A 12,574-nucleotide genomic window follows, 5' to 3' on the forward strand; every position below is an offset into this window, starting at 1 on the left:
GTCCCTAAGGAGCAGACTGGGAAGAGAAAGGCTCCTGTCTACTTGTCACCGACAGCTGGTGGACCAAGACACAAAAAAGGGACTGCCTTGTTTGCAAGTCCCGAAGGGGTCCAGCACAGCATGCTGACAGCTGGCCTCCTTGCCACTTCCAGTTGGGTAGACCAGGTCCTCCCCAGGACCGTCAGTCTCTGGGAGTCATGGAAGAGATCCAGAACATCGACAGTCTTGGTGGCTTTAAAAAAGCTGTCAAGACAGATCTCTGCGGACAAGCCTTCCCTGATTTGACTTTCCAGATTAATTTACACCCAGGAATCCCATTGTCTTCTGTTATTTTATTATTAGATATTATTTAGCATTGTCACTGTTAATTGGGTATTTTAGGTGTTGTGTTGGAGGGAGGGAAATGGGCTTTATTGAGTATTTTATTGTATTCTGTATTAAATTTTACTCTTATTGGTAGATGTTTCAGTCCAACCGGAGAGGTGGGATATAAATAATAATAATAATAATAATAATAATAATAATAATAATAATAATAATGGTCCACCTGAGGAGAGATGCATTGTACACTCCACATGGGAAGGAAGAAATCTCCACTGTGAGGTGTCACCCAGTGCATTATGCACTCCCCGCACCCTCTTAGTGATGCCCCTGCTCTAGAGGGTGAATTATGGCACATTTCTAAAGCTTTTTGAATGATCTTTTCATCCTCTGCCTGCCCAAGCAAGGCCCCACCCATGGAGCATGCTCACAAAACCCTGGCTCGCCTATGCCTGCATGTGCTCATGATGTAACACAGGTGCTCTCTCCTCTGGCCAGGTGTGAAGCTGCCCTCCGCCTGCCTGCTCTACCCAGTGGCCCCAGCAGGCGTCCATCAACTGGTGGAGTCCATCAATGTCCTCCAAGGGGAACGAAGTCGGCTGGAAGAGGAGGTAGTGGGTCTCAGGCAGCAGGCAGAAGAACGCGAGAAAGAGAAGGAGCGGCTGGCTGGCAGTTTTCACCATCAGGTGAGATCAGAGGTGGATTTTGTATTGTGGACACTAGAGTCTGAAAAAGTTCAGGTCCCTAGCTCCCAAAGCGGAAACACCCTTGCCTAGCGAGCAGTGCTTCCAAAAGTCCGAAAACCACTGCTGCCAACCATGTGGTGATCCCTAGGAGCAATGCGCTGTGCGTGGCTCTTACTCCTAGGGAGTCCCTTAAAGAACTTCCCTTCCCGGATCTCCTAGGTCTCCATTCTCACTCCCTGCTGAGCGGAATGAGACCCCTGGAGGTCCTATAGTCTCGCTGCCACCACTCAGTGAATTCAATGCACTACGTCTCCCAGCACACACTGAGACTTGCTGGGGACCTCTAGTTTAAGCAATCAGTAAAGAACACCCCTTAGACCGAGCTTAAGACGCGTGTACAGAGAGTAGAGAGAGACAGCAGGTACTTTTAAAGAAAGATATTTATTTTAAAAAGGGATAGAATAGGATAGAAAGAATTTATATCACTCTTGCAAAGCCCCCTTGCCTTGCAGGTCAAAGAACATAGTTATAGAGTTCATTTCACACAAGCCATTGTTGAAAATAACAAAAGGCCTAAAACGCACTGAGCTAACACGTTTTCCTAACTACTAACACAGTGATGGGATTTGTAGTCCGTGTTGAGTTTTCAGATACAAGGAGCTGGCCCTCATGGCCTAGCTCCACTGGCATCGCTTTTGCCTGCTTCCGTGCAAGCACACAGCCGGTTTCCCCAAACAAACACAAAGATGGAGAACAAAGGAAAGCATGGTTTCCCCCCCCAAGAGGAGAGAGAGAGACAAAGAACCGCATGGCCACAAAGGATCTTTTAAAGATTTCCCATAGAAAGTTCTTGAATCTCGCGGTCCTACTCTCTGATTGGTCAGTTAGACCTTGCATCAGCTATGATGTCACAGCTCATTAGCATGTGATGTCATCTCCCATTAGCATGTACCTCCTCCCAGATTAACCCTTTGTAGTTCAGGAGAAGTCTTCAGGTGACTGGAGGACCAGTCATCACAGGTGTGTTACTCTGTCATTAAGCACCATGGGATGCAGCTGGTCACAATCAGGGTATGTAAGTGAGTTGTAGTCAGAGAAGCCAAGTTCATCACCAGCCAGTATATTAAGAGAAGGGAGTCAAAATTAGTCCTAGGATGAAAGCCAGTTCATTAAGCAACATCAAGATTCAGGAGGTAGAAAAAGACAAAGCTATAGAAGAATCTAAGGAATATAAACCAATCCAGGTTTATATTTTCACTTGCTGCCCCTCACTCCTGGAACCTTCTTCCTCCACTAGCAAGAGTCATCACTTCTTTAACCAGCTTCAAAACGGAGTTGAAAACCATCCTGTTCAGAGAAGCCTTCCCAGGCATCGCATAATTGTTGCTTACTATCTGATGTTCTGTTGTTGACTTTTTATCGATCCATTTCCTGTATTGCTATGTACTGTATATGTATTATCCTACTTGTGAGTATGTATTTTCCCTGGATAATGATTAACCTTCCATTTTGAAGCCAAGCCCTCCCTCCAGTCCATCTGCCTTGGTCCAGGCCTTGGAGGTAGAGAGGAACTGCTGGACCTCTTACCCTTTCCCTCCACCACTCCCTTCTCCTTCTGTGTCATGTCTTTTTAGATTGTAAGCCCGAGGGCAGGGAACCGTCTAACTAAAAAGATTGCATGTACAGCGCTGTGTAAATTTACAGCGCTTCATAAATAAAGGTTAATAATAATAATAATAATAATAATAACAACAACAGGTCTGGAAGCATGGGTCCATCTACATTGTGGAAATAATTCAGCTTGACACCACTTTTAACTGCCGTGGCTCTATCCTACACAATCTTGGGAGTCGTAGTTTGATGAGGCAGCAGTGCTAATGGGGAGAGAAGGCTTAAGACCATGCAAAACTGCAAATCCCAGGATTCCATAGGATGGAGCTACAGCACTTAATGTGGTGTCAAACAGCATTATTTTTACAGTGTGGATGCACCCATAATCAAGAGCATCTGACGGGTAACTACCCGCCTTCAGCTGCTCTCTGGTTTCCTTTGTGTGGAGACCAAAACACAGAAAGGGTGATATACTTAATTTCTTTTTTCCTGGCAGATCCAGCATCTGAAGCAACAGATTCAAGAGCGAGAGGAGGAACTGGCACGGCTTCGCATGGGAACGGTGAGGAAAGTTCAGCCATCCTACCTGTCTCCCCAACAGGGAAAGCCAAAGGAGCAAGGGGTGATCCTACATTTTGGGCAGATAGAGCACTGCCCACCTAGCCCTATTAGTCCTCCTCCTAATGAGGAGTGAGGTACATGCTATATTCAAATCAGGAGTGGTCCTTGGATTGTTTTTGCAGCCTGAGACCCCAGAAGACTAAGACGATTACACGTCTGGAAACTTTGCAACTTCTAATATTTTCCGTGGTTGAGGAAACTTTTCTTTCAGTATGATTCCACCTTACTTTGGCCTTATGGTCACCCTCTAACCATTCCCTTGAAGGGTGGAAATTCACAGGACATGATCCCACTAGTTACAGCCTAGTTTAAATCTTGCCCTTGTGTGGTTGCTATAGGTCAGGGGTGGGGAATGTTTGGCCAGTGGACCACGTGTGACACCCAACAGAACCATTTTAAGTTGGAAGTGACCTGGTAGTCAATAAGCTAGGGGTCAGTGGGGGGGGGGGAGACAAAAACCAGGGGTTGGGAGTCACCACCTCCCAAGGTCCTTTGGGGTGCCATTGTAACCTCTTATCTTCTGACAGTTGCCTACCCTTACTGTTGCTTCTCTCCCACCCTTTCATTCAGGTGGGTCCATTTCAGTGGCGTCACTAAGGAGGTGTGGGGAGTGCTTACCACACTGGGTGACACTATCAGAAAGGTTGACACCAAAATACTGTATACATCTTTTGTGCAGTCTAGGGCAGCTTGCACTGCTATGGCCACTGCCTTTGACCACACTGTTGAGGTGCTGGCACTGATGGACCTCATGGCTGACCAGCTCAGAGGAGGCAGCGATGGTGGTTGCAGAGTTGGAGAGAGCAAAAGAGACAGAGAAGAACAGAGAAGTCAGACCACGGAGGGAAGGGAAAGAGTCACTGCCGCCACTGTGTCTTCCTCTCTGTGGATTGTGCCACTTGGCTGTGTGGAGATGATAAATATGACGATGTGTGTTGGCTTTGCAATGATGGTTAAGGAAATAGTTTACAGGTGGATTATAAGACCCCAAATCCCCCAGCCAGGTCTAGTTTTAATTTTTGGAAGGACTACAGATCCTAGATTGCCCTGGACAGATTCTCCCTTTTCACTATTTGTGGGATGTCAACTCTTAGAACCTGCAGGTCTTCTTTCCTTGGAGTGGGAAGCCAGAACTCCCACTTATTCATAGCCACTTTCATAGTAACTTTCACTATGAGTTACTTCACTGGGTGACACCAACCCTAGGGACACCATTAGTTAATTCCTCCCTCCATAAGCCTTTGCGTTTTGTTTCCTGGGCAGGGAATCACAGACTCGGAGAAGCGGATCCATAACCTGACAGTGGAGAATGAGGGGCTGAAGCAGAGCCTGACCATCACCCAGGGCCTCTTGCAGCAGCTGGCCACTGTGTCCGCTCAGCCCCCGGCCCTCCTGGTCAAGGTGAGACCTTCCTTGCTTTTTCTCTCTTCCTCAAGCAAGTTGAGGCCACCCTAAACTGGCCAACACTCTTGCCTTCGGGTGATTGTCTTCACTCCTCTGGGTTTTTCTGGGTCTGGCAGCCCTTCTGATCTATGTGCTGGAAGAACCATTTGCCTGTAGAGCCCAGTCCAGGTGTTCCAATTCCATGCAGCTGTAGACAAGTCTCTGTAGGGACCACCAAATGCAGTGTGCAAACATGAATCAAGGAACATTAGAGACACTGCAGACCTGGTCAGCCAGAAAAATCAGCAGTAGCAGAACATTTTATAAACCATCCTGAGCAGAAAATGCTGTTTGGAAACACTGAAATTCTGGACCATGCCAACAACTATCAGGTCAGAATGCACAGGGAAGCCATTGAAATTCACAAACACCTGGACAACTTCACCAGGAAAGAAGAAACCTTTAGAGTAAACAAGATTTGCCTACCAATCCTCAAAAACTCCAAAATCAAAAGTGAAAACATGCAGCTGAAAACCACCCGGGTGAGGGTTTTTTCCCAGCAGTCAATGGATCACTAACTAAATAGACACCCTGAAGCCTTGCTAGTCAACAGCAGACCAACACACTGATTAACAGGTAAATCACTTTCTTCCAACCAAAGATCACACAATGTGTGTGTGTGCGTGTGTGTGCGTGTGCGCGCGCACACACACACACACACACAACTAACTCTCTTCCATGCCAGCATTCTCTGAAGATGCCAGCCTCATTTCAGGTGAAATGTGAAGAATAAACTCTTCTAGAACATGGCCAGAGAGCCCGAAAAACCCACAAAAAATTATAGATGCTGGCCGTGAAAACCTTTGCCTTCAAATTGAATTGTTTTCCACGAGGAGATGCTGCTGGGATTGGCTCCCCAAGGTCCGCTGGGGTGAAGAAGGTGACCACCTAGTCCCCATTAGTGGCCTAGCCCTGCCTTGGGAGGTGCAAAGCTGCCACTGTAATGCCAGGGTGCCCCTCACTCTGCAAACATGGCGTTGGTGAAGGGGGCATTGACTTAACCTCAGGGCTCTTTCCCGCCAGGAGAACGAGGACCTACGGACCAAGGTCCAGCGGCTGGAGACCACCTTGCAACAGAAGGTGGAAGAGCTGGTGGGCCTGGAAGCCCAGATGGACAGGCTCCAGTGGCGCAAGGAGGAGGAGGTGCGCCACCTGGACGAACGCCTGCGCGGGCTCCAGCTCTCTCTAGAAGCCCAAAAGAGCTGCCCACCTGAGATACAGGTGAGTGGAATTGCAGTTCCCTTTGTGTGTACTACAGGGCAGGCACAACCCATGTGCATACCTTCCAGTATTTCACAGGATAGGTGTGGTCAAGCCACATCAGAGTGTGGTCACTTCTCAGGGACATCACTCGGGGGGTGCGGAGAGTGTGGAGCGCACCAGGTGACACTCTTAGGAGGAGCAACACCACTTCTCTCCAAACATCTGCCTTTTGGCAGAAATGTGGCATTCACCTCATCCTTTTAAAACACTGAAGAGATGGCAGGAGTGGGAGGAGGCTGACTGGGAAGAGAGGAGAGAGGCCCTAGGTCTAAAAAGCCCTTTCCCCTAAGATTCAAAATTAATTATAATTAAAAGCATCCCATCTTACCAAATTTTCATGGACCTATGTACATGTAAATACATTTAGGCTGTGCATATGCGATTATAACTGAGAGGAATATGTTGGACTGTCCACATTCACTGGGGTTAGTGGCACAGGGCCCCTGTGAAAGTGGGAAAACTGCAACTAAACACTATTTTTTTAATGGAGAGAACACCTGTCTAGGGTTTTCTAGGTTCTTCAACACAATTCTGTGTTCAACATCCTCTGGAATCTGACCATAGACTCAACGCTGGAGGACCTGCAGGTGCCTACAGAGGTGTTTTCTCTAGGAATCTCCAGGTCCTCCAGGGTGACTCTATGGTTACCTTCCTCAGAGTCACACAGGAGGACCTAGAGGTTCCTAGAGAGAACATATTAATCAAATCCATGAATAATCAAATCCACCAAAGTCACAGCCGCAAACTGTAATTTTAATTTTGATAGTTGTTTATGTCACAACCATTGCTGTTACATTCAGTGATAGATGTGAATTATGATGTATGAGTAACATTAGTACAAAAATATTACTATGGATTCTGCATGGTGTGGTATGGAAGAAGGTCAATGGGGAGAGGGAGACCATGATTTACTGCACCAGGTGACGCAAGCCTAGTGATGCCACGGGTCAATATGGCAAATGTTATTAATCAGGAAGAACATATGAGCTGCAGAAGTGGCTGCAGAAGTTTGCTTTTGCCTGAACCTGCTGGGAAGGGCAACTTCTGCCTCACCTTCTCCTCTCTTTCTTGCTGAGTGAATGGAGCGCAAACGTCTTTTGCACTTTATTTGTAATCTGTATTATGAAACATAAAATCATGACATCCATAGCACACATTCAACAGTACAATACATACAACCTAACTAAACATAAATTCCTATTCTAAACAATAAAAAATTACACCTTTCAAACAAAACTTCCTTACTTCTCAAGTTTACCTGATTAATTATTGTATAGGTTTTTCTCCCTGTAAATTATCACATGTACAGAGATTAATTCCACATAATTTTAACCAAACCATCATATTTGTAAATTGGTGTTTTTCAAACCTGTATTTCTATACATTTTTCAGATTTTGTTTAATCTGGACCATTCTTCCAGTTTTGCCTCCACTTGTTTTCTAGGTAACAAAGCAAAAGATTCCAGTCCTTTTTGAATTTTTCTGTACTTTTCTTTTGCAGCATTTGTGTTAATTTATCTATTTCCATGAAGTCAACCAATTTAACTTTTGCACATTGAACTCAGTTTGCAGCAATGGAAGTAAGCTGAGGATAACGGGGGAAAGTGGGGTTGGAGGAGGAGAGGGAAACTGGGAGATCTTAAAAGCAGCTGGACAAGTGGGATGGCAGAGGATTAATTTGGACTGTCTCTACCAAATCAGGACAGTTGGAAGGCAAAGCGCATAGCAGGGAGTTCCAAGAGAATTTTTCTTACAGCAGATTCAGAAGTAGAACTTGGGGAAACTACTACTTTTTTTTTGGACTACAGTTTCCAGAATCTCATAGCCAACATGTGGTCCAAAAAGTGATATTGTTCCCACCTGACCTCTCTTTTCCTTGCTGGTCCCCTTTCCCAGTACGTCACCCAGACTGTGGAGGTGGACTCCCCCCGAACCCTGCAGGCTGTGGCAGAAGCCGAGGAGCAGAACCGGGCCTTGATGGAGCAGCTCTCCTGCCAAGCGGAGCGATGCCAACAGCTGACAGAGCAACTTCACAGCTCCGAGGAGGTGGCAGCTGGCCTGCGCCACAAGGTAAGGCAGCCCTGGGTTTGAGTTGTGTCCTACAGCTCTAGCACACTTGCCTCTATGAAGCTGAATGTCAGAGCGCCTTGTCATAGAATCATAGAATCATAGAATGGGAAGAGACCCCAAGGGCCATCCAGTCCAACCCCATTCTGCCATGCAGGAACTCTCAATCAAAGCATCCCCAACAGATTGGCCATCCAGGCTCTGCTTAAAGACCTTCCAAAAAAGGAGACTCCATCAAAATCTCAAACAGCCCTTACTCTCAGGAAGCTCCTCCTAATGTCCTTGCTCTCAACAAAGGCTGCCCTTGATTCTTTCATTCCTCTTGCATCAAGGAAGTAGACCAAGTAGACTGACTCTATGAAAGCTTATGCAACAATGTCTTTTGCAAAAAAGGAACTTTATTATTTTATTATTATTATTAACCTTTATTTATAAGGCGCTGTAAACTTACACAGCGCTGTACATACAATATTTTTAATTGGACGGTTCCCTGCCCTCAGGCTTACAATCTAAAAAGACACGACACAAAAGGAGAAGGGGAAGGGGATGAGGGCCAACAGTTCTTCTCTACCTCCCGGGCCTGGATCAGGGGAGATGGACTGGAGGGAGGACATAGCAATACAGGAAATGATTCAATAAAACAGGCAACAAAGGAACATCAAATAGCAAGTGACAATTATGCAATGCCTGGGAACGCTTCTCTGAACAGGATGGTCTTCAACTCAGTTTTGAAGCTGGTTAAAGAAGTGATGGCTCTTGCTTGTGGGGGAAGAAGGTTCCAGGAGTGAGGGGCAGCAAGTGAAAAGGGGCGAATTCGAGATGGGGCAGAGGAAATCCTGGGCTGAGACAGCAGACCTTGACTACCAGAACGGAGGGCCCTAGTGGGAAGGTGAGGAGAAATAAGGTCTGATAAGTAAGGAGGGGCCAGACCATGGAGGGCTTTAAACGTCGACAGCAGGAGCTTATACTGAATGCGGAAAGGAAGAGGGAGCCAGTGAAGGGACGCCAACACAGGAGAGATGTGGTCAGAGCGGTGGGTGGAAGTGATAATGCGTGCAGCTGAATGCTGGACAGAGATTAAAGGACGGAGGTGAGAGAGAGGAAGCCCAGCCAGGAGGACGTTACAGGAATCCAGTCGTGAGACCACTAGGGATCTTGGCAGTAGAGGCAGAGAGATATGGTCGGATTTTGGCAATCTACAAGCCTTGGCTGTGGTCTGGATCTGAGGGATACACGACAGAGAATAATCAAAGATGAAACCAAGACTGTGGGCTTGCTGGACTGGTTGAATAGAAATGTTGTCCACAGAGACAGAAAAGGAGTGTTGAAGGGTGGACTTAGGTGGAAAGACAAGGAGCTCCGTCTTGGACATGTTGAGCTTCAAACACCGATGGTGCATCCACTGAACAAATGCATATAAAGGAGAATCCATCACTCTCCGAGGGAGTGTGTTCCACTTTTGAACAGCTCTTACTGTAATGTTTAGGTGGAATCTCTTTTCTCTTTTTGTGTCCCTGACAGATCTCTGCCTATGAGTCTGAAATTGCAGGGTTGCACCAAGAACTGCTGTGTGAGATCAACCAGTTGGAGGCGCGGAAGGAAGAAGCTGTCCGGGAGGCCTCTCAGTGCTCTGAGAAACACCTCCAGCATCTGCGCCAGCAGCTGGCAGGTAGTGGGTGGGTGAAGGGCTGAACAAGATATCTGGGGCAGGTTCCTTCAACCTCTATGCTCTCTGCCTCTGGAGAGTGGGCAGCAGTAGTGGCTGGTGGACTCCATGTCAATGGTACTGGAAATCAACTCCAGGATGTCAAAGTCATTCTCCACCTTGGAGAACTCATATGATGTCAGGGATGCTTTGATTTGGATTTCCTGCATGGCAGGGGGTTGGACTGGATGGCCCTAGTGGTCTCTTCCAACTCTACGATTCTATGATTCTATGATTCTATGATTCTATGTCTAATCTAAGGAGTTTATAGAATCGTAAGAGTTGGAAGAGGCCCCAAGGGCCATCCAGTCCAACCCCCCTGCTACTCCTCTTAATTTGGTATCATCTGCAAATTTGATAACTATGCCCCCAATTCTGTCATCCAAGTCATTGATAAAGATGTTGAATAGCACTGGTGCTGCCAGGATAGTCTGCAGCCTGTATGCAATGCTGGCTTCTCTGGGCCTGTCCCACATCTTTTCAAGAATGGGAATATCTCATTGTTGGAAAGCTGAGAGAGAAGCCTGGGTTGCATACCGGCTGCATACTGCCTGGTGATGTGTGAATGCAATAAGATCCACCTTAGGAAAGTTACATCCCACGTCTATCCCGGCAGCGAAGCTAATGTGATAATCTCCTAAACCTTGGAATGGTTTCAGTGTTCTGCTGACATGGATGCCACCAGATGCCATGCAGGAGAGAAAAAGTGATCCTTGTTTATGATTTCCCATCCCCAAAGTCTGGAGTTTTAGAGAGTGAAAGGTGGGTAGGGATCTCAGAAGTCCCAGTTCATTTCTTTGAAGTGAACAGTTTTAGTTTATATCCTACTTTGCAGGGTTGTTATGAGATACAAACAGAGGAAAGGCAGGCTCTCAGTGTATCAAGCAAACTCCCTTCTCCAATTCTGCTTCAGGTATACAACAGCGTCTCGACACTTTCCAGCCTCTTCTCCGAGGCATGAAATCTGACTACAGCAGCCTGCGTGGACAAGTGCGCAGTTTTGCTGACTGTTATGAAGCTGCGCTCAGTGAGGCTCGAAGGCAGGTGAGACTCTTGGAAAGATGGTAGGCAGTGGGCCTCATTCTCACCAGCCTGTTAAGTGGAGATTCTGGGAGCTGACTAATTATATGGTGGGCAAGCTGAGCCTTGTGGGCTTAATGAGAAGACATTGGCCATGGGGTATATGCAGGGTCCCTGATCCTGGCTGATCTTGCTTTGGTGCTGTCTGGAAATGTCTTGAACTGCACCTGTTACTGAAGAGATCTAATCTGGCCATCTGCATTCATTGCATTGTTATTGTGTGCCTTCAAAATGTTTTCCACTTATGGCGACTGTAATGCAACTCTATCACAGGGTTTTCTGGGGCTGGGAGTATGTGACTCACCCAAAGTCACTTACTGGGCTTCAGGCAAGGAATCCTCAAAGGTGTTATTTCCAGTTCCTTCCTCTGACATATTGCCTACAGAACCTGGAATGTGTTGGTGGTCTGTCCTTCAAGTACTAACCAGGGCTGACCCTGCTTAGATCAGCAGTTACTTAAAACTTTGATTGAGCATTTAGAAAGGGGGAAAGCAAAGGGAGCAAGGGATTGCAAGTGTAAGAAGAGTTCCAAGTGTGAATGATTTTCAAGGCCTGCCTCTGCAATGCTAGAAAAAAAGGGGATGGGAGGAAAATTTCACTGGGATGCAGAATGAATCCTTCATTTGTTCCCCCCTCCACCATATAGTTACATCATTGGAGAAAGATGGTGGAAGATGGAAGGAGGGTGGCAGAGATGAAGATAGGGTTGGGAATGAGGCTTGATGGTGGCCTTCCAGGGTCCAGTGGGAGAGTGGGCCTCCATAGTCCACTTGGCCTTTTCTCTCCATTGCCTCTCTCCTTACTCAGCCTCGCTTTCTTTCACCTTCCCTCCAGATGTGTTCAGCCATCAATGAGGCGTCATACACCAACCGTTCGTTGCAGGAGCGTTACCAGCGGGAAGTGCAGCTTCGCAAGAAATACCATGACCAGCTTTTGGAGCTGAAAGGTACTCTCAGGAACTGCCCTTTCCCTTAAAGTTCAGTAAACCAGTCCCTTCTGTATTCAAACAGAAAGAACTTTATTTCAACAACTGTAGGTATTGGCAGGAAGATGTTTGTAGACAAAGCTGCCATAATCTACAAACACAGGCCTAACATTAACAATAACCTGCACAAACGTTTCACAGGATTCCCTATTATTCATCTGTAAATAAATATATAACCAAGTCCCATTCTTCCTTTTAAAAAGAGGGGGTTGTGGGATCATTTTATTATGTATATTGTTTTATTGATGTAAGCTGCCTCAATCTTATTGAAGATGCAGGATACAAATCATCATCATCATCATCATCATCATCATCATCATCATCATCATCCTAATTGCTCAGCCCCCCTTTTGATTTTGTCTCCACCTTATAGTCTGTAACCCTGCTTCGATCCAATGGGAGAGGCGGGAAAACATAAATAAATTTATTATTATTATTATTATTATTATTATTATTATTATTAATTTCCTTTCCCATGAGAAGGTCTTTGAAATACAGCATCCCACACACATCTGTACATTTCTTCTCTTTTCCTGCAGTTTCAATCCATTGCTCCATGTCCTATTCTCTGAAGCAGCAGAAAACAAGCTTCAACATGACATCCTCAATATGACATCCTGGACCCTGCAAAGAAGGAGCGCGAAAATCGCGCTTCTTCCTGCATCCTGGAAGAGATGCCACAAGTGCCGAAGCACGCACTCGCCGCGTCATTTCTGGGGTGCGACGTGCGGACGCAGTGCGTCCACTACATCAAGATGGCAGCCCCCATGTGGACAGGCGGCACCATCTCTT

General features: G+C 46.4%; 1 protein-coding gene across 1 annotated transcript in view; it reads left to right on the forward strand.

The window, feature by feature from the left end:
* The window catches only part of KIFC2 (kinesin family member C2), a 44,939-nt gene that overhangs the window by 13,754 nt on the left and 18,611 nt on the right, over window positions 1-12,574 (forward strand). The window contains exons 5-12 of the mRNA XM_089518151.1: window positions 820-1,007; window positions 3,115-3,180; window positions 4,503-4,640; window positions 5,706-5,903; window positions 7,842-8,015; window positions 9,534-9,681; window positions 10,631-10,761; window positions 11,632-11,743. Of these exons, the coding sequence (XP_089374277.1) occupies window positions 820-1,007; window positions 3,115-3,180; window positions 4,503-4,640; window positions 5,706-5,903; window positions 7,842-8,015; window positions 9,534-9,681; window positions 10,631-10,761; window positions 11,632-11,743 (1,155 nt within the window). The remainder of the gene's footprint in view (window positions 1-819; window positions 1,008-3,114; window positions 3,181-4,502; window positions 4,641-5,705; window positions 5,904-7,841; window positions 8,016-9,533; window positions 9,682-10,630; window positions 10,762-11,631; window positions 11,744-12,574) is intronic.

The sequence above is a fragment of the Sceloporus occidentalis genome, unplaced genomic scaffold (genome assembly GCF_023333645.1).
Source record: "Sceloporus occidentalis isolate IW3139 unplaced genomic scaffold, rSceOcc1.0.p SCAF_3, whole genome shotgun sequence".
NCBI lineage: Eukaryota > Metazoa > Chordata > Lepidosauria > Squamata > Phrynosomatidae > Sceloporus > Sceloporus occidentalis.